The 27,267-nt window shown below is 34.4% G+C and overlaps 1 protein-coding gene across 1 annotated transcript in view; it reads left to right on the top strand.

Moving 5' to 3' along the window:
* The first annotated feature begins 471 nt into the window (after positions 1–471).
* Positions 472–27,267, top strand: part of COLEC10 (collectin subfamily member 10) — a 50,769-nt gene continuing 23,973 nt past the window's right edge. The window contains exon 1 of the mRNA XM_074266558.1: positions 472–751. Coding sequence (XP_074122659.1) covers positions 604–751 — 148 coding nt within the window. The 5' untranslated portion in view covers positions 472–603. The remainder of the gene's footprint in view (positions 752–27,267) is intronic.

Raw genomic sequence — 27,267 nt, 5'->3', positions numbered from 1 at the left:
AGAGCTGAGATTGGAACCCAGGATTCCAGTCCCCCAGCCCAGTGCCAAAATGTCACATGGAATTAAGTTAACAATGAGCAATAGCAACATCACTGGGTAAATGCATCATGACTGGTGGTTAAAGTAAACAAATTCTGTGTTCTGTCATGAAGAAACTCTCAGCAGTGACACATCCATAAACTATTTTAAAAGATACAAGTTCGTTTGCTTAAACATAAACAAGATAATATAACTGCTAGAATAACCTTTCACACTCACATGTTGGTATCTGAGATCTCAGTGCCTAACAGACAGTGAAACCAGGGCCTAAATTTCCTGAAATGTTTCTTTTGACCAGGGCTATTATCTAATAGTTTTGAGATAGATTGCAATAAACAGTTGTCACTTTAAAACAAACACTCTGGACAATGTATGATCTCTGTGGAAAACTTAGAAAGTAAACAATCCAGGATATCCCAGTTTTTTGCTTCTCTTTTTGCTTAAGTCCCTTGAGAATATGAGCTCCAAATACTTCATTTTATTCCCGAAAGCAGAAGGTTTTATTTTTAAAATAAAGCTGTTTGTTTGGAACATCTGAACACTGTTTCTTGAGGGACCACAGAGATGAATGACTTGAGAACTCGACTGGGAAGGCATACTCTCACCCTCCTCCTGCTGTTTTTTTTCCAAATTCAGAGCCTCTGTCTCAACGTTGACAGCCGCCCTCCTCCTGATGTCTGCTCCACACACACGGTTTTACCTGGACCAAAAGGTGAGGAGAGAAAAAGGAAAAAAAAAAAAATCAGTAAATCCAGAAAGGCCCTCCCCTTTTTACCCCAAACCAACTTAATGCCTCTCTTTCTTGTCTTTCCCCAAGCCCCTTCTTCCCTTCTGCTTTGGGAAACCAGAGTTCATTTTGCTTTCTTTATGCAGGTCATTTAATGCTAGGCAGGTAGTTTACCTTCTTCACTTACCTCAGTAGAAGCCAATGCAGGAAGAAAGTTAAACTTCCTTATTAAGGACATTTTCCTTCTTGATTGCCCTCTTTTACACTTCCACTTACATCTCACCTTTCTGGTAGGCTGGGAACCCTTTCTGAGAGTTCTGGGCTGAGAAGAGCTATGGATGGAAGTTGGGACATCTCCTCTCCAGGGGCTGCTTCCAATCACCTAATGCTGAACAAAGGAATTATGTGAAAGCCTCTTAAATTGGAAATTAAATCTTTCATAGTTTCTGTAGATCATTGTATTTGGGCACAAAGGCTTCTGGGCTCTAATTAATTTGTGTATTGGGTGGGTGTTTGCTGTAGTGATAGTTGTTTATTTTTGTTTCTTGGCAGAAAGGTTATTAGGGAATGAGTATAATTCCCTATTTTGAAGACCATTTAGAGGACTAAGTTCCTAAAAGCTAAGACAGAGCAAACTCTCCCACCCCCACCCCAATTTCCAATAGAAACAAGGTACAGCTGTGCCTTGTGCAACTAGTCGACAAGTGGGTGTTTTCCCAGTGCTGGCTCATATTCTTTTGTTCTAGAAGTGGTCACTGCAGTGCAGAGCCCAGCTCCCTGCTTAAGAATTCATGCTGTTTCCCTTGGCTCTATAGGGTGGAAGAAATTGCAGCTGTTTTAAATTTTAAATGGGGAAAAAGGGATTTTTTTTTTATCAGAAATACATCTCCTCATGCTTGTCAGATATTTAAATGTGTGTTGCTTAAATTGCAGTTTTTTTTTTTAATCAGTGAATTAATTTCCTCCTCAGATTGCAATCCAAGTTTTAACCTTTGATACCATAGAATAAATGCATAGAGACACAATGAGACCTCAGGGCTGCTGAGGAGTTTGTTTGGTGAATAAATGAATAATAGGAGGGTAACTGTTCACAAAAGAAAGTTTGGACTAGAAATTGAAGATCCATTTGAAACTCTTGCTAGATTGCCTATAGGAACTACCAAACTGTACTTTAAATGGAGGCTCAGAGGGTATTTTCCCCAGGTTTCCATACGAACCTGAATCAGTTTAGAAAGAGCATTGAGAAATGGGATCACTTTGCTCAGAAAAATAATGGGAGGACAAGGCCTTTGAAATGGGAAGAAGAGGAAAATTCAAAGGACATTAGTCTTATTGAAAGTTATTTTTTTTTTTTTATTTTATAGATTTCTTTTTACATTTTGTGGGGGAGGTGAAGGAGGCAAACAGACCTGTAATTTCTTTCAGGTATTTAGAAACTTCCTATGTGGAAATTCTCTTCACCAATGATATATGATTTATTCCTCTTTATCCACTTAAAATTTAAACCAGAATTGCCTAGAGAAGGAGGCTAAGTGACTTTGATTATAGAAATAAAGTCCCTATTTACCAGATCTAGGATTTGAATCCAGGTCTTTTAGATTCTTTATAGGTGTGTGTTTTTGTGTGTCTGTATATGTAAAATTATTCTTTACATACTGTTATTTATCAAATCTTTCTCTGCATTTAGTGACTTTCTTCATTATGTCTTTTATTTTTTGTGCATTTATAATAGAATAACTTATTCACTTCTAAGACTAGTATTAGTCTTCAATTTTCTTTATCTGCTCCCTTGCAACATAAAAATACCTTGTTTCTAAATTACATCTTGCTTTTTTGCCCCTTAGCAAATTCATATTATGGTATTTTAAGCTCACAAAATAAGTAGGTCATAACTATTTTCTGAAGGAGAAACTTAGAGGGTTTAAATAAATTAACCCAAAGTACCTGGGACTTTTTTTCTCAAATCTCTTCACCCTACTCCTACACCCCATTACTTGAGTGTATATGGGTGTACATATGAGCTTCTTCAGGATAAAAACTGTTTTATTTTTATTTTTTTAGTTTCCAAGTGATTAACACAAAGCTTAGATCATAGAAAGTAATTAATAAATGCTTGTTGACTGATGAGTGACTAAAATCATTGGCAGACCAGTAAATAAAACATATCTTCTCATGCCTATCCTTGGCTGATTTTTCTGTCAACATGAAGATTATTATTATTATAAATAAAAAAAATAGCCTTAAGAGAACCTGCTTTGAAATCACTTCAGTAAAACACTAATTTATCTTTGTGGTAAGTGAATCTTTAACACCGAATTCTGTTCCTATCGTGTTTGGTCTTGGGCTAGAGTATATGGATATATGTTTAATAAGTAGCTCTCTAAAATGAATAATTTAATGTTATATAAATATGTAAAAGACATTTACTTGTTGAGCAACATTTAACCCACGTTAGAGAATTTCTAATCCATAATCTTATTGAATTACTAAACATTTTGTCAACCTTTCTAAATATCAATAATGATATTCTATTCCCTACCTCTAATTTTCAACATTACAATTCTGTGGCTGTTTGATAAATAACCTTAAAATCTTTTACATACACATGACCTACTTCTAAATTTAATCCAAATTAACATTTTCTCCATTACTTTCTTAGATTTAGATAATCAACAAAGCAAAATACCAATCCCAGATTTGTAGGATTGGTCAGTTTTTGAGGTATAAATATGTAACAATTGACTCTTAAAAGCTGGTGTATAAACTGACAATATTATATCTGGCTTGGTCCATTTATTTCATTTCTCAGATGAAAATTTTCTGTACTATCTATAGTCTATTTTTTTCAGAAGACAAAAGCATGGATGGAAGAGTATTGAGGGGAGAGAATAACGTTTCATCACTGTTTTATGACCCCATCGTGCTTAATTGAAAAGAAAGAAGGGGAATTACTAGGGATTATGGACACCAGGGACTCACAAATGTAGGAACAGCTCTTTTTCTTGAGATTCCAGCATATCTGCAGGGAAATGAGTTTAGGAAGCATATCTCTCCCTATGAAGATTTAGTGACTTGATTTTAGTTCGTGTATTTTCTTCCTGTGCTGGGGGCAGTCAATGATTCTTACTTTGGACAGAAATAGAAGATCCATTTTCACTCCCTGAGCTAATTAGAAATAAGGTAAATGTGATTTTGGAAAGAGCTCCTAGTAAATATTGGCATCTGAAAATATAGTCCATGGGCTTGCGAGTACATGGAGAATATATGCTGCTGCTGATAGTCTTTTGCATGATCACAATCAAAGTGCAGATGACCCAGCTTCAGATCTGACCTTGGCTATTTACTACCTCACATAGATCATTTAATTTTTCTGGGACTTATCTGTAAAACAGAGTATTGATGGAGGGTGCTAGACTGGATGGTACCTAAAGTTCTTCTAGTTCTAGTTTCTTCTAGTTCTAGAGTTATGATTCCAAGATAGTACAATGTCTGTAGATTTAATACTTAATAAATGTTTATTAATTGATGTGCTAATGTTATGTGGATCAGGGGAATCAGACCCTGAAACTTTCTTTTCTCCTACCCTCATCTACCTCTCCAAAGAAAAATGTTGGAATCATTTTATATTTTTTAAGTAAAAAGAAAGGTTGGAAATTATATTTTAATGTTGAAACAATAGTCAATTCTAAAAACAAAAACAAAAACAAAAACCCCAAAACTTTATGTATTTATGTATTCTGGTCTTTGAGGAGACAATTTATTTGAAAAAAAAATAGCCATTCCTCAGAAGCCTACACCAGCATCCTTGTACTCTCTCCTACCCAGAACCATAGGCCTGCTTAGGCCAGATCATAAACTTCAGAGAACAGGGCAAGGACAAATGACAGTAATTTTCCCAGAGAGAGCCTTCATTCTGTACTCAGGTTCTATCCATGTTTCTGACCAGAGGACAGCACTTTGCTATTGTGATGGATGGAGTTGTGAGCATATCCTGTGATAGTGGGGATTAACATCTATTAGCAGAGAGGGAGTGAGAATTATTAACATCCAGCAGCACAGTATTGAGAAAAAAAAGAACACAGACAGGAATGGTATCATATACCTGTGATTCATATTACAAGAGAGGCTTGAGGATGGTCTATTATGAGATACAGAGGGCTAAATGAATAAGGTGTCTGCATTGTAGAGCACCAATATGGTAAACATGTAGAAAAGGCTATTTAAGAAGAGGAGAACCAGCCCATATTGTAAATAGACTAGCTCAAAAGTCACACAATAATCAGTAATGGGATTAGGGCTAGGATTAGACCTAGGAGAAATAAAGATACAGTTAGATGAAGGAGAAGGAAGAGGGAAGAAAAGGTAAAGGATAAGGACCAAAAGGAAAAAAAAAAAAAAGTAAGTAGGGGGTGGAATATAAAAATGACAACAATGATAATAATAATGAAAAATGTGAAAGGAGGAGGAGAAGAGGAAAAAAGAGGGAGGGATAAGAAAGAAAAAGAGGACAAGGAGGAAGAGGAAGAGAAAGAGGAGGAGGAGGAGGGGAAAGGGGAAAAGGAAGAGGAGGAAAAGGAGAAGGAGGAGGAGAAAGAGGGAGGAAGAGTACATCAGTAACCATTTAGTCCAACTCATATATGAAAGGAATTCCTCCTATAACACACCCAACAGTTGTTCAGGGTCTATTTGAAAGGCCTTCAAGAAAATCAGAATTTACCATCTCTAGGATAGAGCCCAAGATTTTAGTTGACTTATTCATTTTATATTTGAGTTTGAGCTCTGATTATAAACTTTCATTTAACTTGCTTAGAGGGTTTTTAATTCATACTCTAACCAAATGACTAAACATTTTTGCCTTCTCTTCTAAACATCAATAATGATATCCTCGTTACCTTGTTATTTTCTCTCTCTAATTTCCACTATGACATTTCTATAGCTGTTTGATAAGCAACCTAAATGTCTTTTAGCTTCAAGCAATTGCTTAATACAGTTTTTTCCTGAGATTAAAAATAACTCCCTCTTACTATATTGCTAATTGTCTCTGTCACATTTATCAGTAGCTTTCAGTTTGGCTCTACCACATACTGTGCAACACTGAGCAAGTCATTTAACTTCAAAAAAAAAATTAGGATTATAGATTTAAGAACTAAAAGGAACTTTCAGAATTAACTAGTCCAAGTCTTTCATTTTACAGATGGGAGAACCGAGGCTTAGAGATCACCCAGATGATGAATAGCAGAATTAGGTATTTGAATCCAAGTCCTCTGAGTTCAGATCCAACACTCTTTGTTTGAATCTTAGTTCTCTCATATTTAAAATAGGGATAAAAACCCACCCATCTCACAGGACTGCTATAAGGAAAATAGATTGTAGATCAATATGGGTCCTAATTATGTATCTACAACCATTTTGAGAAACATTCAGCTAAATAAAATGTTACCAAATTGTTTTTTCCTTCCTCTGGTATTGTAGAATTGGAAGAAGACCAAAGGCACTTGGGACCATTTTTTTTTTCTTCAATATTTGATTTTCCCCAATTATATGTAAAACAGTTTTTTACATTTGTTTTTGGAAACTTTGTGCTCTAGATTCTCTTCCTTCCTCCCCACCTTCCTACCCACTTCGATCCATTTTTATAGGGTGGAAGGAGCCTTAGAGGTCGTATGGTCTAAACCTTCATTATATAGATGAAAAACATCAAGAGATTAGGTAACTTGCTCAGGTGGCAAGTAGTAGAGACTTTTGATTCAAACTCCAATCTTCATCCCACTGAACTATCTATTATTCGTAATACGAAGAAAATTCTTATCACTCGTGAGAAACTTAAGTCTGTGCCATTCTCTATTGTTTTATCTTTGTCTCATTGTGTGAACCAAAGTCTGAAGCTACTCACTCCCTGCTTAGTGGGAGAAATGAAGCCTTTTATCCCCTGGGTATTTATTTACTAACAATTGGTATGTAAGTCTGACCTCTAGTGGTCATAGCTGAAACGACACAACTGCTTATACACATACACGTGTGTGTGTATATATATGTGTGTGTATATATGTGTGTGTGTATGTATATGTATATATATATGTATATATATACATATACATACACACACATACACTCAGGCAAAAAAACAAACAAAAACAAAAAACAAGCAAACAAACGTGTTATCACCTCTAATTCTCAACTTTCCCCTTCACAGTTTTGTTATATTGTAAGTTGTCATGAGAAATTAAATGGGAATTGGGGGTATTTTTGAAAAAGTGGCAGATGACACACAAAGGTTTAACCCACATTTTACAATAAGGTACTCCTATAAACAGCCTATAAAAGAAAAAGAAAAAACCAAACATTTAGATTTCTTTTCTACCTACATAGGAAGGGCCAAAAAATTTTACATAATTTTCCATATTGTGGGGACACTGCAAAGAAGCCATGCATTTTGTGCAAGGGATAACTGGCTGGAACAAATGAGGTTTGGGGCTCAAAAATACTCATTGGCTATTAGAATTAATGATACTGTATTGTGTCCCATGTTTTCCTTCTGTTCTTAGAAGCTATAGTATGAAGTTGCCCTTGAGTAACATGAATGGATGACTTATAATCTTCACTCTCTGTTTCTTTGATCTGTTTCTATCTTTATCTGCTTGTGTCTCTTGTGTTTGTCCCTCTCTATCTCTTGGTTTCTATGTCTGAATGCTCTCTCTGTCTCTGCCACATTGTCGCTTCTCCCTATCTCTCTGTCTCTGTCTTTCTGTCTCAATTTATCTCTCGCCTGTTTCTGTCTCTGTCTTTCATCTCTCTCTGCCTCTGTTTCTTTCTCTTTCTCTGTCTGAATCTCTCCCTTTTTTCTCTGTTTCTTCCCCCCCCCCCACTTCATTACTTTGCCCATAGAAGTTTTATCCTGCTGTATTTTTATGATTTGTTCAGTTTGCTCCTCCTTAGTCATTTGTTCTCAACTCCCAGGAGCTTTCTTATTGGTGCTGGACTTAGTGTAGATAGTCCATTTGATTTCATCTGCAAAGTGCTGAGTGCGTTAGTGCTGATCATTGCTCCAAATGCTGATTCACCTAAGAGTTCTATATTTTCTTTTCAACTTCTCTACTTGTGCATAGCTTGTTTAGATATTTAGCATAATGTAGTAAAGGGGATGAGAATCTAGGTTTATATTCAAAGCTTATGTTCAAGTCTTATCACTACTTATAGCCATGTAACTTTGGGTATAATATTTAAAGAGTGTCATTCTCAGTATACTTATTTGAAAAATGTCAATACTGTTGCTGGATCTCTGGCTTATATAACATATGGCAATAAATAACTCACATGCAAATCATAGCTTGTTGAGGCGAGAGTCAAACAAATTAAACAATCCTTTCTCTACCTTTTTCATTCATCTCTTTTGCTCAGTTCCCTTCATTGTGTTCAGAATGGTCTCTAGTCCCTTCCTCTGCACCCATCTCTGTCTATACAGGATTTTTTTCCATGAAACTTTTTCAAGAGTCATCCTGCTTCCAGGCTTATGATGTTTGATCATGTTCAGAGAGTATCTAGACAATTGTATTTGGTTCTGGATACCATATTTTAAGAAGGCCATAGATATGCATTCAGAAAAGAAGAAATGGTAAAATGATTCAGGACACATTTCATATAAGAGCTAATTGGAGAAACTGGAGAAGAAGAGATTATTTTATTTTTATTTGGGAAAGCAATTCATTTATAGAAGCACAAATGAAGAGCTGATAGAGACTTCTAAAGGCTATATTATCTATCTCATCCAACTCCCTCATTTTACAAGATAAGGAAGCTAATTCCTAAAGAAGTCAAGTGACCTGCTCAGACTCACTCAGATAATAAATATCTGGTGGAGAATGTAAACTAAAGTGTTATGATTCCAAATCCAGAGCCAGTTTCACTTAAAATGTGAAAGATTGCATATGAAAGAGGGATCAGATTTGTTCTTACAGATTATAATTTGGAGCAATATATAGCTATTGCAGAGATGCAGATCTTGTTTTAATTTAAGAATAATTTTTGTAGCACCATGGTTTTGTTTTGTGGCTGCTAGGGGGCACCATGGGTAGTGTGCTGGGTCTCAAATTAAAAAAACCCATCTTCCTGGATATAAATCTGGCCTCAAACATTTACTTGCTGTGTGCCCCTGGGCCAATCACTTAATCTTATTTGCCTTAGTTTCTGATCTGTGAAAGGAGATGAAGAAGGAGATGGGAAAAACCACTCTAGTTTAATCTTTTCCAAGAAAAACCACAAATAGGGTCACAAAGAATTAGACACAACTAAAATGACTAAACCACAATAAATCCAATTTAGAGGTAACCACCTAACATGGAGGACTTAGATAAACTTTCAAAATCTTGACTTTCTATAACTCATTGAATCTACCTAAGTAGAAATTGGGAAACTCAATGCCTTACTTTCCAGTAAAGATGATCCTTAGTTTACTTTATGAGCACTAAGATGCACAAGGCTTAAAATATGAAACAGTTTTATTTTTTCATTAAAGGACACAGGAAAGAAAGACTCACATCATGCTCCAGAGAGTCAAGACACAGGGTTAAGCAAAATAGAGTCAAGAAATAGCCTTATACTAAATAAGTTATAATATATTAATATTTTGAAATATTATTGTTCTATAAGAAATGATCAGTAGAATGATTTCAGAGAGGCCTGGAAAGACTTACATAAATTAATGGTAAGTGAAATGAGCAGAACCAAGAGATCATTTTACATCCATGGCAACAGCAAGATTACATTATGATCAATTATGATGGAGGTGGCTCTTTTCAACAATGAGATGATTCAGGCCAGTTTCAATGATCTTGTGATGAAGAGAGCCACCTATACCCAAAGAGAAAACAGTGGGAACTGAAGGTGGATCATAACATAACATTTTCATTCTTTTTGTTGTTTGCTTGCATTTTATTTTCTTTCTCATTTTTTCCCTTTTTGATCTGATTTTTCTTGTGTAGCAAAATAATTATATAAATATGTATGCATAATAGGATTTAACATATTTTAACATATTTAATATATATTGGATTACTTGTCATCTAGGGGAGGGGGTAGGAGAAAAGAGAGGAAATTTGGAACACAAGGTATTACAAGGGTCAATATTGAAAAATTATCCATGCATGTGTTTTGAAAATAAAAAGCTCTAATAAAAAAAAATTAAAGAAAGAAATAGCCTTACATCTCCTAGAGACCTGCACCATCTCAAAGATATCTAGTACTACCATGAATGGAGCTCTGACAAGGGGAGATTCAAATTTATTCCTCTATCTTGGCATTGAGGCTCTTAATGACTCAAAGACTATTCGTATCATGTTGGTATTTCAATTAGAACTCTTCTTTATTCATGGCCTTTCCTAGGTCTGTTGTGAGACTCTACTGAGATAAGGGATACTTTGCAAACTTTATAGTGCAATGTATAGACTATTATTATTATTATATAATCAGTTCTTCAATTTGGTGAAGATTTTATTCTCTGAGCTTTATACTGGTCCTAAGCAAAATTTATTGAACAATGCAGGGAAATATTAGTAAATGGACTATTGGGGATGGAGGGATGCAAAATAATTTCACTCTTTCACTATAATGCTAAATCCAAGGGTTGATGCACTGTAGCCACTGTTTCTCCTTTGTCATAGCAAGTTTTATAACTTTATATGTCCAGATTTAAACTTCAACAAAGCTCATGATTCATATTGGTCTTGACAGTTAATACAAGCAAATATAATATAGTCCTGTCACCAGTTCTATGAAAATATTGGATCTCTCTGTTTCTTTCTCTACCTAGACTCCTTGGGAATTTTCATCAACAACATTCAATTCAGCAAACATTTATTACATGCTTATGATATATAAGGCACTGTTCTGGGTATGAATGAATGAAAAACATAAATTAAGAAGAGCTAAATAAACAATGCACTAAGAAAACTTAGCTGCTATCACTCTGATAGAGTTACCAGCAAGTAATTGGTAGCCTAATTTATATTACAATGAATGAAAACAATTTTGCTATTGAGAAAAAGAGAGTTTGAATAGGAATAATTAGAAAACACTAAAAGAGGAGGTGGAACCATATTGTAGAAGGTTTTGAGTAACCTGAGAACCTATTGAAGGGGAAAGGAAGGGGATAAGCATTTGTATAGCACTTATCACATGCCAAGCATTGAGCTAAATAATTTACAAATATTATCTTATTTGATCTTTACATTAATCCTTTGATGTGGGTGCTATTACTATTTCTAATTTCCAATTTGTGGTTGAGAAAATTGGGACAAATCAAGGTTAAGTGATTTGCCCAGGATCATATAGATATGTGCATATTATCTATATGATCCTGGGCAAATATATATACATATATCTGAATTAAACTTAAGTTGCATTTATTCTAGTTCAGCACTCCATTCTCTATGCTGCCTAGCTAAAGTATTACTGTTGATTTTTGAAGTGATATATTCAGATCTTGTACTTTGGGCACATGAGAAAAGAAAATAGATATAACAGACCAATGACAAGGCTATTGCAATGATGAGGCAAGAGAGAATAAAGTTAAAGAGTAGCGTGTGATTGGAGAAAAGGGGATGGATTTGGGAGATGTTATATATAATTGATACCTGACCATTGGATAGTGAGATGGGAAATAATGAAGAAGGAAGAGTTAAGGATGACTTCAAAGTTGCAAACTTGAATGACTAGAAGAATGGTGGTATTTTCAACAGAATTACTCAAGGATTGGGAAGAGGGGAAGAATAGGGAGGATAAAATTGTAACATATTACATTTTTGATATGTTGAGCTTGAGGCATTTCCATGAGGTGTAGATATGTCTAGCAAACAGTTGGTACATTAGCCAATATTTCATTGATATTTCATCGAAATAATGCAGATTTCTTTAGAGTGGTTTCTGTATAATTGCTCTGATATAAACATCAGCATAATTTTAATTTGTTTAATAAAGGAATTTCTACTTAATGCTACCACATTTAAATACCTTAAAGTATTTGTAAAATGAAAAGAAAGTTTCTAACAATTGCCTATTACAATAAGGTTTTCTTTCAAATCACAAAACAGCAATTACCACATAATGATAAAAACAAATTTAGCTTGTCTTTTTAAAATTCAATTTCCCGTATGCAGTGAAATTAAAAAGGAATACAGGCAGTTCCCAGTTTAAAAATAGATTTTATTCCAAAGGGTCATACTAAGTTGGTTGTCTTGAACTCTCAATGAATTTTCCCACAGAAGCAATCACCAACATTTGGGAGGAACAATATGAGAAGAAGAAGAAAAAAGATTCTTCAGTCCCCTTTCCCCCAATACACCACATACACACACACACACACACACACACACACACACACACACACACATACACACACACATACACACACACTTCCTTCAACAGAAAGGCTTTCAAGAGAGGGATACCCCTGGGAAATACTTCTTTGTTATAAACCTTGCCACTTTTATCCTGCCTATATTTAGGACCAAAGAAAGTTCATTTGGAAAAACAGCTTGATTTTTTTTTCCTTATTCCTCCTTCTTAGTCCCCTGGTATATGGCATTGCAGAGGGAGAAAAAAATAAACTAATCAAGAATCTCTCCAAATAAGTACTTTCCAAGTCAGATCCATGGATACCACTCACATGGTTCAGAACGGTGAAGGATTTAAAATGGATAGATAGGCAAAAAACAGGACAGTTTCATGAAATCCAAATGATTACTACTACACAGAGCCCATAGGAGGTAGCCATAATAAGTTTCCACCTAGAGAGACTTTAATTTGGAGTCTATTCTTGTCAAGGCCATGTGTGTGGCAGAGGTTCTACCAAGAGGAAGTGGTCATAGAGTCAAAAATTGAGAAATGAAAGGGACTTCAGGGGCCTTTGAGACCAATCTCTCATTTTGCAGATGAAGAAGTTAAAACCCAGGGAGATTAAATGGCCCAAATTTTACAAATGTTATGCCTTAGAGTAAGGATTTAATTCAGATTCTCTGATTTGAAAGCCTGACCTCTTCCCATTGTACAATACTATTTCCTAGGGAAAGGTAGAATAGAATATTAGATGCTATACTCAACTTGGAGTCAAGAAGATTTGTTTTCAAATCTGATCTCAGATACTTATTAGTTATGGAATTTGGGCCAAATCATTTTGCTTGGTTTCTTCATGCATTCAATGACAAGTTTGGACTTGATGGCCTCCAAGAATTTCTTTAGTTCTACATCTATGACCACTTAAGCAAAGTCTTATTAATCTCACCTTATACATAGCTTTGCCATGATCTGATTTTAAAACAACAAGTAACATATTTCTCATCCTTTTCTTTTTTATGAAGTACATAACTTCAAATATGAGAGGGTAAGGGTGAAAGGAAAGAGAGAAGAAGACTGTTTTTACCCAGGTTTATTTCTTTTTGGAGGGGTTTCTTTATGTTGCTGTAACTTAGGTTGCATACTAAATTAACACTGTTATCTCTGTCTTATTCTGTAACCCTTAGGGGAAGCATGAGTTTTTATCCATCTTTCATTCTTAATAATTATGCTTATAAAATTCTGCTTCTGGAAATTCTCTGTCTCTGTGAGAATAGAAACCCAACCGGATGGTTCTCTGGCACATTCTGCCAAAATTATGACACTACTTCCCACATCTTACAGGATGTTCCAACCCATAAACATTCTTTTTGTTCTCTGTACCACATGCTTGGTTTTCAGTGTTCTACTGTTGTGAAAAAGTTCTTGAAAATTTCTTCTTATATTGACATATTTTACTCTTTATAGAGATGAGAAGATACTACATGCACACAATAAAAATTTGTTTCCTAATATTCATAGACTCAAGTTTAATAATACCTGGATGACTTAACTGACGTTGCATTTCTTATTTGAAACCTAAAATTTCACATTAGCAGAAACATAAAAGTCCAGTCCAAGAAAAATAAAGATTCTACATCCTTGTTATGTCTCAAAGATAACTTACTTGCAAAAAATGATTATTTGTAATTAAGGGCTAGGTCAGTCAGGATACCTTCTACTCTGGTATGACTATCATCTCCAGAAAATAGTTGTAGGTTGTGATAAGGTCAAGTATGTTGTTTCTTGTACTCTAGGAATTTCGGAGTGCTTCTAATTGCATTTTAAAATACAATCGGGAAGTGTACAAAAGGTTATGATATTTTGGATATCCAACAAGAATCAAGGACAAGAACAAGAGTTTTAGTACTTCCTTGGGGAAAATCCATACAACATTAATAGATTTTCAAGAGTGCTAGAGAGTTGAGAATTATCATGGGGATCTGACTTTTTGATGTCAGATGAACTTCCAGGAGGCAAATTAATAAGAAACTATTCAAAATAGCCATCATAATGCTCATAAGATCAGAGGCATAAAACTGATAGGTTATTTTAAGGAATTTTAGTGTAACATCTCATTTTATAGATGATAAAACTGAAGTTCATAGAAATTTCATGACTTACTAATGGTAACTCAGATAGTTAAAATCAGCAATAGGATTCAAACACTGGTCTTCCTGACCCCAGGTCCAACACTCTATCCAATATGCCACATTGCCTCTACTGGAGACCAGAAGATTGGTATACAAGCATGGCACCAATATGGCATTTAATATCAAACTAAAATAAAAGGTCACAATTGGAATAGTTCAAACTTCTAAATGGGCTTCTTGAGTAGCTTCATCAGTTTTAGCCAATACTGAATAGTATCAGCACCATGGTTTGCACATATCCTGTTAGCCTTGGAGAAATCCTTTGTTATAACGGCTACAGAGTCTTTCTAGGTCACTCTACATAGAGCAGGATATGAAGGTAGCTTCTTTTGGTGAGCTGAAGCAGGCTATCTCTAAGTAAAGCAAAGAGGGGGAAATATCAAAGATAAAGTCGAACACAATTACATTTGGTATCTATAAGATACAAAAGTATATCAGAATGCCAACGTATTCATGCTAAGAACTATTATAATATCCAGATGAATTTTGTTAATATTTTTTCTAATTCTAAAAAATAATTTTGGTAGTTTTGATTAGTATGACACTTACTGAGTGGATAAGTAAATTAATTTAATTATACTTATAATTTTTTATTATATTAGCTCAGTCTACCCATAAGCAATTTATTTTTTCCAATTATTAGATCTGAAATTATTTTGGTGAAGTGTTTTGTAATTGTGTTCATATAGTTCCTGGGATTATTTGGCAGGTAGACACCCAAATATTTTATATATTTACAATTATTTTAAATGGAATTTCTCAGGATTCTTAACCTGAAGTCTGTGGACATCAGGGTTCATAAACATCTTAATTATCACTATTCTCTAATTGAAATTTAGCATTTCCTTTTATTATTTAAAAACAATATTTTAAGAAGAAAATCATAGGCTTTGTCAGAGTGCCAAACAGCTCCATGACATACACCCCCCAAAAATAACAGAATCCCTGTTTTAAATGATCTTAAGGTTCTCTCCAGTTCTAATATTCTGTGATTTTGCCCTTTCCCCTAAGCTTTAAAGCTAAAAAGAACCAAACCTTCTTCAAATCCCATAAAATAAGCAATCCCTTGATAAGAAACTATCCTGTTGTTTTTATTCAGAAGACAAATTATTCTATGTAGGGTTCATAAACCTAAATAATGTTCATGGGTATAATGCTTATAAGTATAGTTGGCAGAACTAAGTTAACCAAGGGAGAAAGGAGAAAAAAAAAAGAGTAGGAAGAAAAAGCAAAGAGAGGAAATGGGAGAGAGAAGAATTGCTATAAGTAAGGGAGAATGGAATATAAACAAAATGTCTTGAGAGGTAACATGGTGTAATGGGACAAGCACTGGACACAGGTCTAAGTCAAAATAAATAGGATTGAATCCTATGTGTAACACATTCCAGATGAAAGATTAAGAATAGACCCCTTTACCTCTTAGCTCCTCATTTTCTTTATCTGTAATATTTTGAAAATGGGAGGAAGAGGAAAAGAAAAAGAGGGGAAAGAAAGCTATATGGTAACTTTATATTTTTAAAAGAATAACAAATTGCACATAATAGATTTGCAGTTGCTTTTTGTTTTCTATTGCATTATGTTATAAAAGTGATTATTTTTATTTCTTAAGTTTAAATTAAATATAAAAAAGTGATAGTGCTTACATCTTACTTATCAGAATGATTGTGAGGAATAAGCTATTCAAAGATATTTATGCTACATAAATGTGAGCTGATATTTTATTATTGTCTAGCATTGGGAGGTAGTGTGGTTTACTGGATACAGAGCCTTGGAAGCCTTAAATCCAAGTTAATCTGGGGTCAAGTACCATTTCTGACACATACTGGCTGTGTGGCATTAGGCAAATCAATCAACTTCTCAGTACCTAATACAGCTTTGTAGTAATACTGTTTAGAAAATTCAACAAATCAGTGGCATATATTAGGCATAAACTATATATTAGACACTCTACTGAGCCTGGGTGAAGAAAAAAAAGAAAAACATACAAACAAAAATATCAGTCCAACCTTCAAGGAATTAATATTCATTTTTTAAAAAGTTTTTATTTTTGTTACTTAGATTATCATACATATTCTAATTAACCCAACTCCCTCTTAAAGAGCCATCCTATAATGCAATTTTTTTTAAAGAGGGAAAAACATCCACATAACTGACTAATACATAGAAAAAAAGTGTGAAAACAAATGAAAGGTGTAATGCTGATGTTTATGTTTTAAATGGGAGGGAGGAGAAAAAACTACATAACAGTGGTGATAGAAGGTACCTACAGAAGGATGGCTAGCCTGGCCCCTTCTTCAAAATGATGATTCTGGAAAGACCTTATTAATGGGAGAAGGGAAACACAAAATCAAAGAGAGAGAGCATCTCAAGAGTAGTAGTAGTGTTTTCTCGTTTAAGAATGTCCTATAGAACTCAACATGGACAAATGTTTTATTTTTTTTAAACATGGGAAATGTACATTATATGTTTAAGATTCATATCATCAAGAGGTTAACACAAAAGAAAGATTGGCAGCATTAAATTAAACAATTCTAATTGTCTTATACAAATGAGATGCAGAAGAAGAATAGACACAGGGGCATTATTGGGGAGGAGGGCTTGTAATTCTGAAAACCTATTTACATCAGGAATGGTTTTAATAGGCAACACTATATCTATATCTATCTATCGCTATATATAATGAAGGATATGACATTCTTGAAAATCTATAAAGAAATAAGGGGGTAGGGATGAAGGAAGGGGAAAGCAAAGGATATGGGAAGAAAATAAGGGAGGGATTTATGGGTAGGGAAAAGTTAAATAATAGCAAAGCAAGTTAAGAAGCAGAATTAAAGCAAAGTCAGTAGGAATAGGAAAGATGTGTTAGTGTGTCTACATACGTACATATATTATTTTTTTTCTTAACTATATCTTGCTTGGGGGTGGTGGTGGGAAATGAAAGGGGGAAAAAAGTCAATAAGGTACAAAGAAGAGAACAAAAGAACAATTTATAAAGACATAGAGAAAAAACATTCCTGAATATAATTTCTTCTATAATAATAGTATAATATTTATATTCTTAATTTGCTGTTATATATTTTGAATCCTACCTGAAGTTTTTCTGGGCAAATGATAATGTTTTCTTTTGTTTTGTTTTATTTTGTATTTCTTTTCTCCTTTTCTGATTCTGTTTTTTTTAATAAAGTAAAATTTGAAAAAGGGAATGTAGATACAGTATTCACACACAAAAAATAATTTTCTAAATCAATGAAAATGAACCAAATCACAGCTCCAGACCCTGTTCTTCTTGGTCATGGATACCTATGTCACACATTAGTGTCCAATTGCCTCATTTAAAATGAAGATAAAAATTTCTGCCCTACTGACTGCTTTAAAATGAGACAGTGAAAGACTTGTAAATTATAAATTTAAGGCATTAATATTATTAACTTTTGTAAAAATCTTTGGGACTACCTTATCTGCTATCAGTTAGCTATCACTCAGGAAATGAAAATCCAGTTGGATAGAGCTTAAGGAAAAATATGTTAAGATGTCAGATCTTCTCTAGAAATCATTATCTGTTTCATTTCAAAGTTAAATATTTTTTCAGGAAGCCTTTCCTTGCCTCTCCTCCAATTATTTTACCCTTTTATATTGCCTTCCTTCTACTCTGTATTTATATTGTATTATGTTCTATCAAATTGTTTTACATTAGAATGAATATAAGCTTCTTGATGGCAGGCATTCTTTGTTTTTTCTTTGTTTTATGCTTAAATTAAGCTAAAATTTTAATAAATGTTTGATTAATAAAAAGTGATATATGATTTTAAGCCATTATTATATTATTATAACAATAGCGAAAATTTAGATAGGGCTTTAAAATTTACAGACCTTTACAAATATCATGTCACTTGACAATTTAGTATCTTCAGACCTTAATGTTCTTTAAAATGTAGAGGTTATGGGGCAGCTAGGTTGCACAGTGGATAGAAAATTGGCTCTGGAGTCAGGAGGATCTAGATTCAAATCCAGCCTTAGATACTTGACACCCTAGATAAGTCAATTAACCCTAATTGCCTTGAACCCCCCCAAAAATGTAGAGGTTATATTACGATGAGTCTTTAATTCTATGGACATCTTTCTAAGACTACATTTTAGAGTAAATGTGGTTCTATATAAGTAAAAGTAGCTTCCTTACTTGAAGTTTCTGTATTGAGTGATATTTTAAGAACAGTTCAAAAAGGGGAAAAAAATACACAGAGACAGAGAGATAGAGACAGATACACTGATAATGAGAGAAGCAGATATTGATAGACACAAAGATATAGACACAAAAAGACAAAAATAGCGAAACAAAAAGATAGAGAGAAACAGAAAAAAGAGAGAGTTTCACCTTCTGTGTCATGTGGATTATTGGGAGAGCAGGGTTATGCCAGTTTTAGAGCTTCTGTATTTGATTTTGAAACATCCGTTCTTCCTGGTCTCCTTTATAATTTGATCAATATGAAGAACTTTGGGTATGCTCACTTGCTCTTCTATGCAGATTGTAATCCCTATTTAAGAATTATATAAATCCCAAGAGGTTATTTAGGAAACAGGTATATTAAATGATTTGCCTCCTCTAGGTCTTGCTGACTCTACACTCAGTACTTTGTCCTCTATGCTAGGTTACATCTCCCTCAGTTAAAAGCAGCAATAATGCATGATATCCTATCTTGCAGAGTCATTGTAAGGATCCATGAGAATACATTTAAGTTCCCACTAAGAATAATGTTGTAAGAAAGTCATGTTTCTTAGCATTTTAATGAATAATTTTTCTCCTTCATGAGCTACATATTTCTGGAAACACAGGAAAAAACCTTCAAGATAGGCATATAGTCAGCTGAAGGAAGCAAAATAAACACAGACAATTCCTTACCTTAAAAATAGGTTATGTGCAAAAGGTCATTGTAAGTCATTTGGTTGCAAACTGGAACAATATTCTCTATTAAAACAATATCGAATATGGTGTTTTGGTTACCCAGACAGTAATAAAAACACAATATAGATGTAGAAGTGTTATACTAAAAATAATATAGAACCTGCCTCCTGTGTATAGCAGTGCTCTTATAGGAAAATAGTTTCCTAATTCTAATGTTTGATGGGAACTATAATGTAGTGTGATGAAAAGTGTTCTGATTTTAAAAAATAAAAAGATCTGGGTTCAAATACCATTTCGTTACCTACTGCATGACTTTAAATAGGAAGTTACTTAACTTCTCTGGGACTTGGTTTCTTCATCTGTAAAATGGAAGAGTTGGGCTCAGTGGCCTCTCAGGTACAATCCACCTCTAAATCTATGATCCTATGAGTTTTCCCTTCCAAGAAGTGCAGTGGCTTCTCTCCACACCCTGATTTCAAATCTAAGCTGTAGAATTAAGGACTCTAAAATTCCAAGCTACTGATGACCATTTATGTAGCTGAACATAAGGGTTCTGACGTAGAGATAAAAAAGCACCAATAGAGAGGGATGGTCATGAGAGTAAAGGAAAGACATTCTGTGGCTGATGTCAAAGTTTCAGAGAATAAAATATAGATTTCATGTCTCAATGCTCAGAGAATTGAGAGGAGCCACAAAGTATTTAAGTGTAAGGAGACTTCTTTTGGAACAGAAACAACATACAGGCTCCTGGCTGCTTCTCAAAAGGATCAAGAGCCAGGGAACCTATTACAAACACAGAAGGGAATACAAAGAAGCACATAACCATCATAGTCAAATGTTAGGATTATTACTAGGTGCTAACTCGGTTGTCTAATTTAGCATGGTACTTAACAATTCTCTAGTTCAGAGTTCACACATTTAAAGATTTTCAAACCTTTAAAGGAGTTTACATTGGTTCCTTAAGGAGCACCCACAAGCCCAGGGAGTACCCACAAGCCCAGGGAGTACCCACAAGCCCATTCTCTGGGAGGATATAAGGAGACAGGATTCAGGAAGGAGGGGTCATTTCGAGATTCTACTGTGGTGCTGGCTGGCGACACCTCAACAAGAGCAGATTCACTAGTCTAAAGGAAAAGCCTGCTCATGGACTTCTGGGAGATTCACAACTAGGATTGACTTTTGGGAAACCCACACTCTTGGAGGCAGAGTTTGATTCATTCCCACATCTACCTTTGTGATGGCTGATGACTTTGGATTCAGAGGAGCTAGAGGGAGACATTCTGACAGGAGCTAAAGCCAAGGCTGCCTCCAGAAGCCCTCTCCCCCCTCAAGAAACCTGCTCCCAGAGAAAAGGATTTACAGAAAAGAAATCTCCTCCCAGAGAACAATCGCAATCTAGAGACAACAGGACTTCACTGTCAAGCCATTGTAAATTCCCTAGACACCAGGCATTCACTTCTATATTCTCTTAATCACAACATAATCACTATCACAAAGATTAGGTGATTTGATATCCACACAAAACTCTAGCTATAGCATAGATTTTATTCAAGGTGCTTTATTCTCTCTAACTTAGATGTAAGTAGAGACTATAATATTATCTGAACTTAGATTCATTGCTGACTTTAAGACCAAGGACTGTAATAAATAAAAGGACTAATATAGAGGTTCCATGGGAAATATTACTACCAAAAGGGAAGTGGAAAAGTGGATTACAGTGGTGTCAGTAATGGAGCCTGAAGAATGGGGGCAAAGTGATTCTAGGCAATAAATTTCAAATGGGCTTGCATTTCATTTTTTACTCATTCAACCTTTTTCCAGAAAAAAAATTGTTAAACACTAAATGGGTACAAAACATTTTGCAAGGCACAAAGGGAGTTGAAAAACTTCAGTAAAAGACATACCCTGCTCTTAGAGAACTCAAATTCTTGTAAAAAGATAAACCATAAACAAAGAAACACACATACACATACATATATACATACATATGTATATATACACACATACATATGTGTACATATACATATATGTGTATATATATATATATGACTTGGGGCTAGAAGAGACCTTACAAGTCAATTAGTAAGCCCCTATTAATTTTACATTTGAAGAAAGGGAGCCCCCAAAATCAATTGACCAAGGATATATAGGCAGTAAAGAGCAGAGCTGTAGAGAAAACTTGATCATTTGATTTTCTTTGATTCTAAACCCAAAGCTATTTCCACTATCTGTCTCACTGCAGATCAGTATTCCGTAAGACTTTTTTGTAAAGTAGAGGTTTTTAAGTCTTGTATTTGTAAGTTATTTTAAAATAGCTTGAGGCCACAATGATTTTATAGGTATAGACACAAGTAGTTTTCCTTTTCTTGAAAATGTCTAGGGAATAGAAAAAGAGCAGTTAAATTTCATAAGAATAAAATATTTTGAAAATCACTAATTTGCTGGAAACTTTGGTGTTCCTGTTGCTATAACCCTACTTTGTTAACTTTCATAGAAGCTAGAATTCTGCCAAGTATCTAGTAGTTGCTTAATATGCTTCATGAAACATTTCAAAGAATCTTTGAGTTAGACCTCAGAAATCATGAATCTCCTAAAAAATGTTATAGACAAGTGATCATTCAGTCTCAACTTGAAGACCTGCAATGATAGTAAATGTACAATCCTAGGAAGCTCAACAGCTATAATCTTTAGAAAGTCTCACCTTATATTGAACCTAAATTTGCCTCTGCAACTTTTACCCATTATTTCTATTTTTTGCCCTCAGGTGCCAAGCAGAAAAAAAAAATCCACACATGACCCTTAAAACATTCAAAGCTAATAAGCAACCCCCACTGTGAACCTCTTTTTCCCAGAGCATTCTCAGTCTTCTTTCAACTGAGACTTATATCAAATGCTCTATCATATTTTCATGATTTTTTCAAACTCTTCAGTATGTTTCCTGATTTTGCAGCATCCTTATTAATATGTGATGTCTAGAGCTGAACAAACACTGCTGATGTGAGTTGCTGAAGGAGGCTGAGTACAACAGAACTCTCATATTCTCCATTCTGGAATTGAAATAACAAAGCTTAAGTTCTTATAATGTTAAAGTTCTGCAGCAATGCTTCATCATGATGCGGAGGTGATCCTGGTTTTCAAAAGTCATGCCAATTAACTATCAGTTTTACAGGATCCTACCTAAGGGGCCCTAGGAACTTTCCATCAGCATTGAATTTGAAACTTCTCAAATATTTTGTCTCTTTTATTAAAGTGAGAGCAACTTGAGATCAAGGATGTTTTAATTTTTTATCTGAACCCTCCTCAGCACTTAGCATACAGGCTGTATGTAGCAAATGCTTTATAAGTAGCTTTTTCATTCACGAACTCATTCATACATGAATATACCCATTTATGCATTCAAGAATGTATGCATCTATTATTCCATTCATCTATTTATACATATATTCATACAGAGGTAAGATTTTATGCCTAGGCCTGGGGATTCATTCTTTTGTATGAAGACTAGCTTAGTTCTATGGTCTATGGCCTTGATGAATGAGAAGGTGAAACCCTCTGCCCACAGAAATTCTCCAAAGTCTAGTTAAAAAGTTGGAGAGGGCTTATGCTTACATTGCTGTAGGCAGTTCCCATCTCAACAGAAGCAAAAGTCCCAAAATACTGAGGAAGTTGATAGTAATTTTTGGCAGTAACATCCACTGTTAACTCACATGGAGCTTTCAGCATCTTAAAACATATATATGTATTTTTAATATGTACACCCATCTAGTCATTCTCCTCCTCTGTCTTATATTTGTAGTCACAATCTTTTGAACTTGTGTGATTGGCTTTTTGGACCAAACCAAATACTTGACATTGCTGATTTTTATGTGTTTGTTCAAAAATAGGATCATAGATTTAGAATTGAAACAGAAATGACTAATCAATTAAAAAATATAAAGCATTTATTATCTGTCAGGCTCTGATTTAAACTCTAAGGAAACAAAGACTTAAAAACACCCTTTCTTTTCCTCAATATTAGAACCCAGTTAGAACACTTTCTCCCTGCTCTCATTTTATAAATTAAGAAACAAGAAGCTCAGGCAAGAATATGTTGGAGCTGGCTCAAATTAGCTCTTGAGAGTTGAATTAAATTCTCATTGTGCACATTTACATTTTAGAAATTGGCAAAAGTTACAAATTGGGGCTTGATTTATTATTCTGTTGTTTGTCTAGACTTAAGAAAGTGATGGAAAAAAATGCTAATAGTGCATATTGGATTTAAATGTGTGGTTGCTTATACTTCCCGCCCCCCCCCCCCCCACCCTGGAAAATCAGTTGTTAAATACATACTGGCACAATCCCAGGAACAGGAACAGGAAAAGACTTGTCACAGGTCATACAAATGGTAGAGCTGCAGCTTTTCTTATGCTAATTCCAATGCATTATGATGTTTCCACTGCATCATGCTGCTTTTTAGGTATGTTTTAGCACTGGACAGCTCCTTCTCTCAATGAGGTCAATGAAAACAAAAAGCACAGAGAAGATAAAGTAGGTTCCCATGATCAGGGCGCAGGGAAAGATACCTACCTCACTTTCTTTTTAATATTCACCTAAGTCTCTCCTAAGAAGACTAGAGTAACCACAACTGTTCAATCTGGAGCATTTAGGGAAAACAGAAGCAAGCATTCCTTGTAGTCCCAGAATATTGCATTGCTTACTTATATATGTTTCTAGCAGCTTGCCTGATGATGCATTTGAATAATGAATGAGACCTCAAGGGGAGGGAAAAGCAACTAATTCTGTATTTTTCCTTAACACAATATTAGCTTTTCTCCTCAGACATGGAGTGACTACAAAGGGCTTGTGGGCTCTAAGAAATAATTCTTGCTCAGCTGAATAAGACTTGAAACTACAAAAGTAGCTACATAGCTGATCACATAGAAGAGAATGTAAAATGTTAACAATACTCAGCTTTCTTGATCAGGCTTTATAGCTCAAATGTGAGCTGCATAACGCAACTACTGAGCCTAGCATGCCATTAATATAGTTTATAGTTTTTGGACTGGACTGATGATTTTTTTTTGAAAGGAGAATTTCCATTAAGGAAAGCCCCTCTACTAATGCTCATTGGCAATTGCCCAAGGTCATATAGCCAGCATTGTCATAGGTGAGTCCCAACCTTTAATCTGAGGCCAGTTCTATACACAATTTACCATATGTAGTCTCTTAGATAGCTCATAGATCATTAAACTATATAGTCAAAAATCTGAGGGAGGGATCAATTCAAAATATAATATTAAGGGGAGAAAGAAAGAGAATAACCACTTAAATAGTACCTACTATATATTAGTATATACACATATATATACACACACATATATATACATATATATACACACACACATATATATATATACACACACATATATATATACATATATATACACACATATGTATTTGTATATGTGTATATATGTATATGTAACACACAAATATGTAGATAATATTCCTATACAATAAATATTGTACATTTATTAAAACTATATGTAATTTTATAATGATGTATAAGTATATGTAATCTATATATAAAATATAAGAATATATACATATCCCTATATAATAAATATTGCACATTTATTGTAAACTAGAACAATTATTATTTATACCTTCCAGCTAAGGAAACTGGGGCAAACAGAAGTTAATTGAATTGCCAAAAATAAACAGTTAGGAAGCTTCTGAGGCTAGATTTGAACTCAAGTATCTATACGTCTATAATGATAATAATAATAATACATTTATAGAGTTTATTGTAATTGATAAATAACTTTTTTATTCTTCTGCTTTTCCATTTCCAAAATAACACTCTGATATGGGCAGAGGATGTTTCTCTCTCCCTTACAGATAAGGAAGCTGAGAATGAAATGTGATAAGTAAGATCACTACTAGCCCTAGCATTAAGAGCTAGCAAATAATTGAGCATACAAAGAAGTGTAAAAAATTCTCAAGAATATTACAATTGAGTTGAAGAGCCAAGACAAAAGTATGTCAGATATTAAATAATAATATAAAATTTAAATAATAGCTCAAGGCAATTGAAGAGATGTCAAAAGGTGGTACATGATTTATAATCAAGTTAATGATACAGGCAGTAAATACTATAGGAGTTCAGAAGAACTTATTACTTCCCATGGTAATTCCTTCCACTCTTGATAGTTCTAATTCCTGGGAAGTCTTTACTTTAAATTGAGCTGAAATCTGTCTCTCTATAATTTTCACTCACTGTTTATGCATTATGGGGCAAAGTAGAACATATCTCATCCCCTTTTCAGATGACTTTATACCAAATACTTGAAAATAGCTGTGATAGCCTTCTCTAAGACTTTCCATGTTAAACATTTCCAATTCTCCAACTGATTCTTTTACTCTCCCAATGCAGTATAAATTCCTTAAGGATATGGTCTGTCTCATTTTTGTCTTTACACCATCAGCACATTGCCAAGCAGATAGTAAACAATTAATAAATTACTGTTGTTTGTTTGATTGGTTGTCTTGAGGCCTTTCACCACTGTGATGTTCGAGATATGAACAAGTTTGTCAATGCTCCTCTTAAAATATCCTGCTGAGAACTAAACACAATTCTACAGATTTAGTCTTACTAGAGAAGAAAGCAGGGGAGTATCATCTCTCTCCTTCTAGATTGACTGCCTCTATGAATTCAGACTCCAGGTGGCAGAGCACTCAAATATAGACCTCCTTTAACTTGACATTGATCAGTTACTGCTTTTTGCATCCAGTTATTTTCATGGTTTCAATAATTACCACTATTCATCACTCTTAAACCTATTCCCTAGCGTTTATTTCTCTCCCTGGCTCTGTTCCCATATTTCCATCTATTTACCAAACATTTCTACTTGGATGGTCCACGTTCACTTCAAACGTGTCAAAAACTATACTATTCATCTTAACTTCTTAAATTGGCTCACTTTCTTAGTTCTTTTGTTTCTATTCATGATACTGCCATTCTGCCTTCTCTTAGTCTTGAAACTTGATTCATTCTTTACTTTCTTCTCTTTCTCACCTTCTATATCTAATCTACCACCAGAGCTTCTTGAGTCCTCCTTAGAATTACGTTTTGTACCAATGATTATCTTCCTTTCTAATTCCATTACCACTTTTCTATTTCAATCCTTTAGCTTTCTGAAAGCTCTGTAAATCTCCTATCTCTCCTGCTCGTCTATGATATATATTTATCTCCCTGAAGCACTACTTTGTTCATTCCATAACTCTACTACTCAAAACTTTTCAGTAATTCTTCTTTGGGGCAGCAAAGTGGCACAATAGATACAAAACCAGACCTGGAATTGGGAAAGGTCACCTTCCTGAGTTGAAATCTGGGCAAGTCACTTAACCTTGTCTATCTCAGTTTCCTTCATAAAATAAGCTAGAGAAAGAAATGACAAAGCACTTCAGTATCTGTGCCAAGAAAATCTCAAATAGAGTCCTGAAGAATTAGACACAACTGAACAAATTATTCTTTATCCAAGGAATTAAACACTATCTCCTTAGCTTAGAATTTAACACACTTCACAAATTGCCCCTAATATATAGTATAGCAGGAAAAAAAAAAAGACCAGATTTGGAGTCTGAAGATCTGAATTCAAATCTGGATTTGCAATTTATTGTCAATGTAAGGATAAATTGATTAGATCAATTTCTCTAAGGTCTTGGTAGCATAACTAGATAAAAAAGGTAGAATCTAGAGGAAGGCAACTAATATGGTAAAATATATACATATATATGTAATATATATGTGTATGTGTTTGTGGTGAACTTCTTTTATAAAACTTTTTTTCTTTTTGCCAAAAAGGACATTTATTTATTTGTCAAAGACAAAATGAAGAGGTAAAAAAGGTAAATATGAAATAGATTTTGGAGAGTAAGAGGGTTACCAAGGAAAGGAGTTTGGAAGAGTCCATTAAAGGAATATGCCATGAGGGCTGAGTATGCCATTGAATGGCAGGTTAGATCTGTAAAGGAATTTGGTAGGTTAACCAGAGTTAGCTATAGTAAGGACACATATGAAGGAAAGAGAGAGAGAGAGAGAG

This window comes from Sminthopsis crassicaudata, chromosome 1, assembly GCF_048593235.1.
Source record: "Sminthopsis crassicaudata isolate SCR6 chromosome 1, ASM4859323v1, whole genome shotgun sequence".
In the NCBI taxonomy this organism is placed as follows: domain Eukaryota; kingdom Metazoa; phylum Chordata; class Mammalia; order Dasyuromorphia; family Dasyuridae; genus Sminthopsis; species Sminthopsis crassicaudata.
Note: the sequence above shows the minus strand (reverse complement) of the source record. Positions and strands in the feature narration are given on the sequence as shown.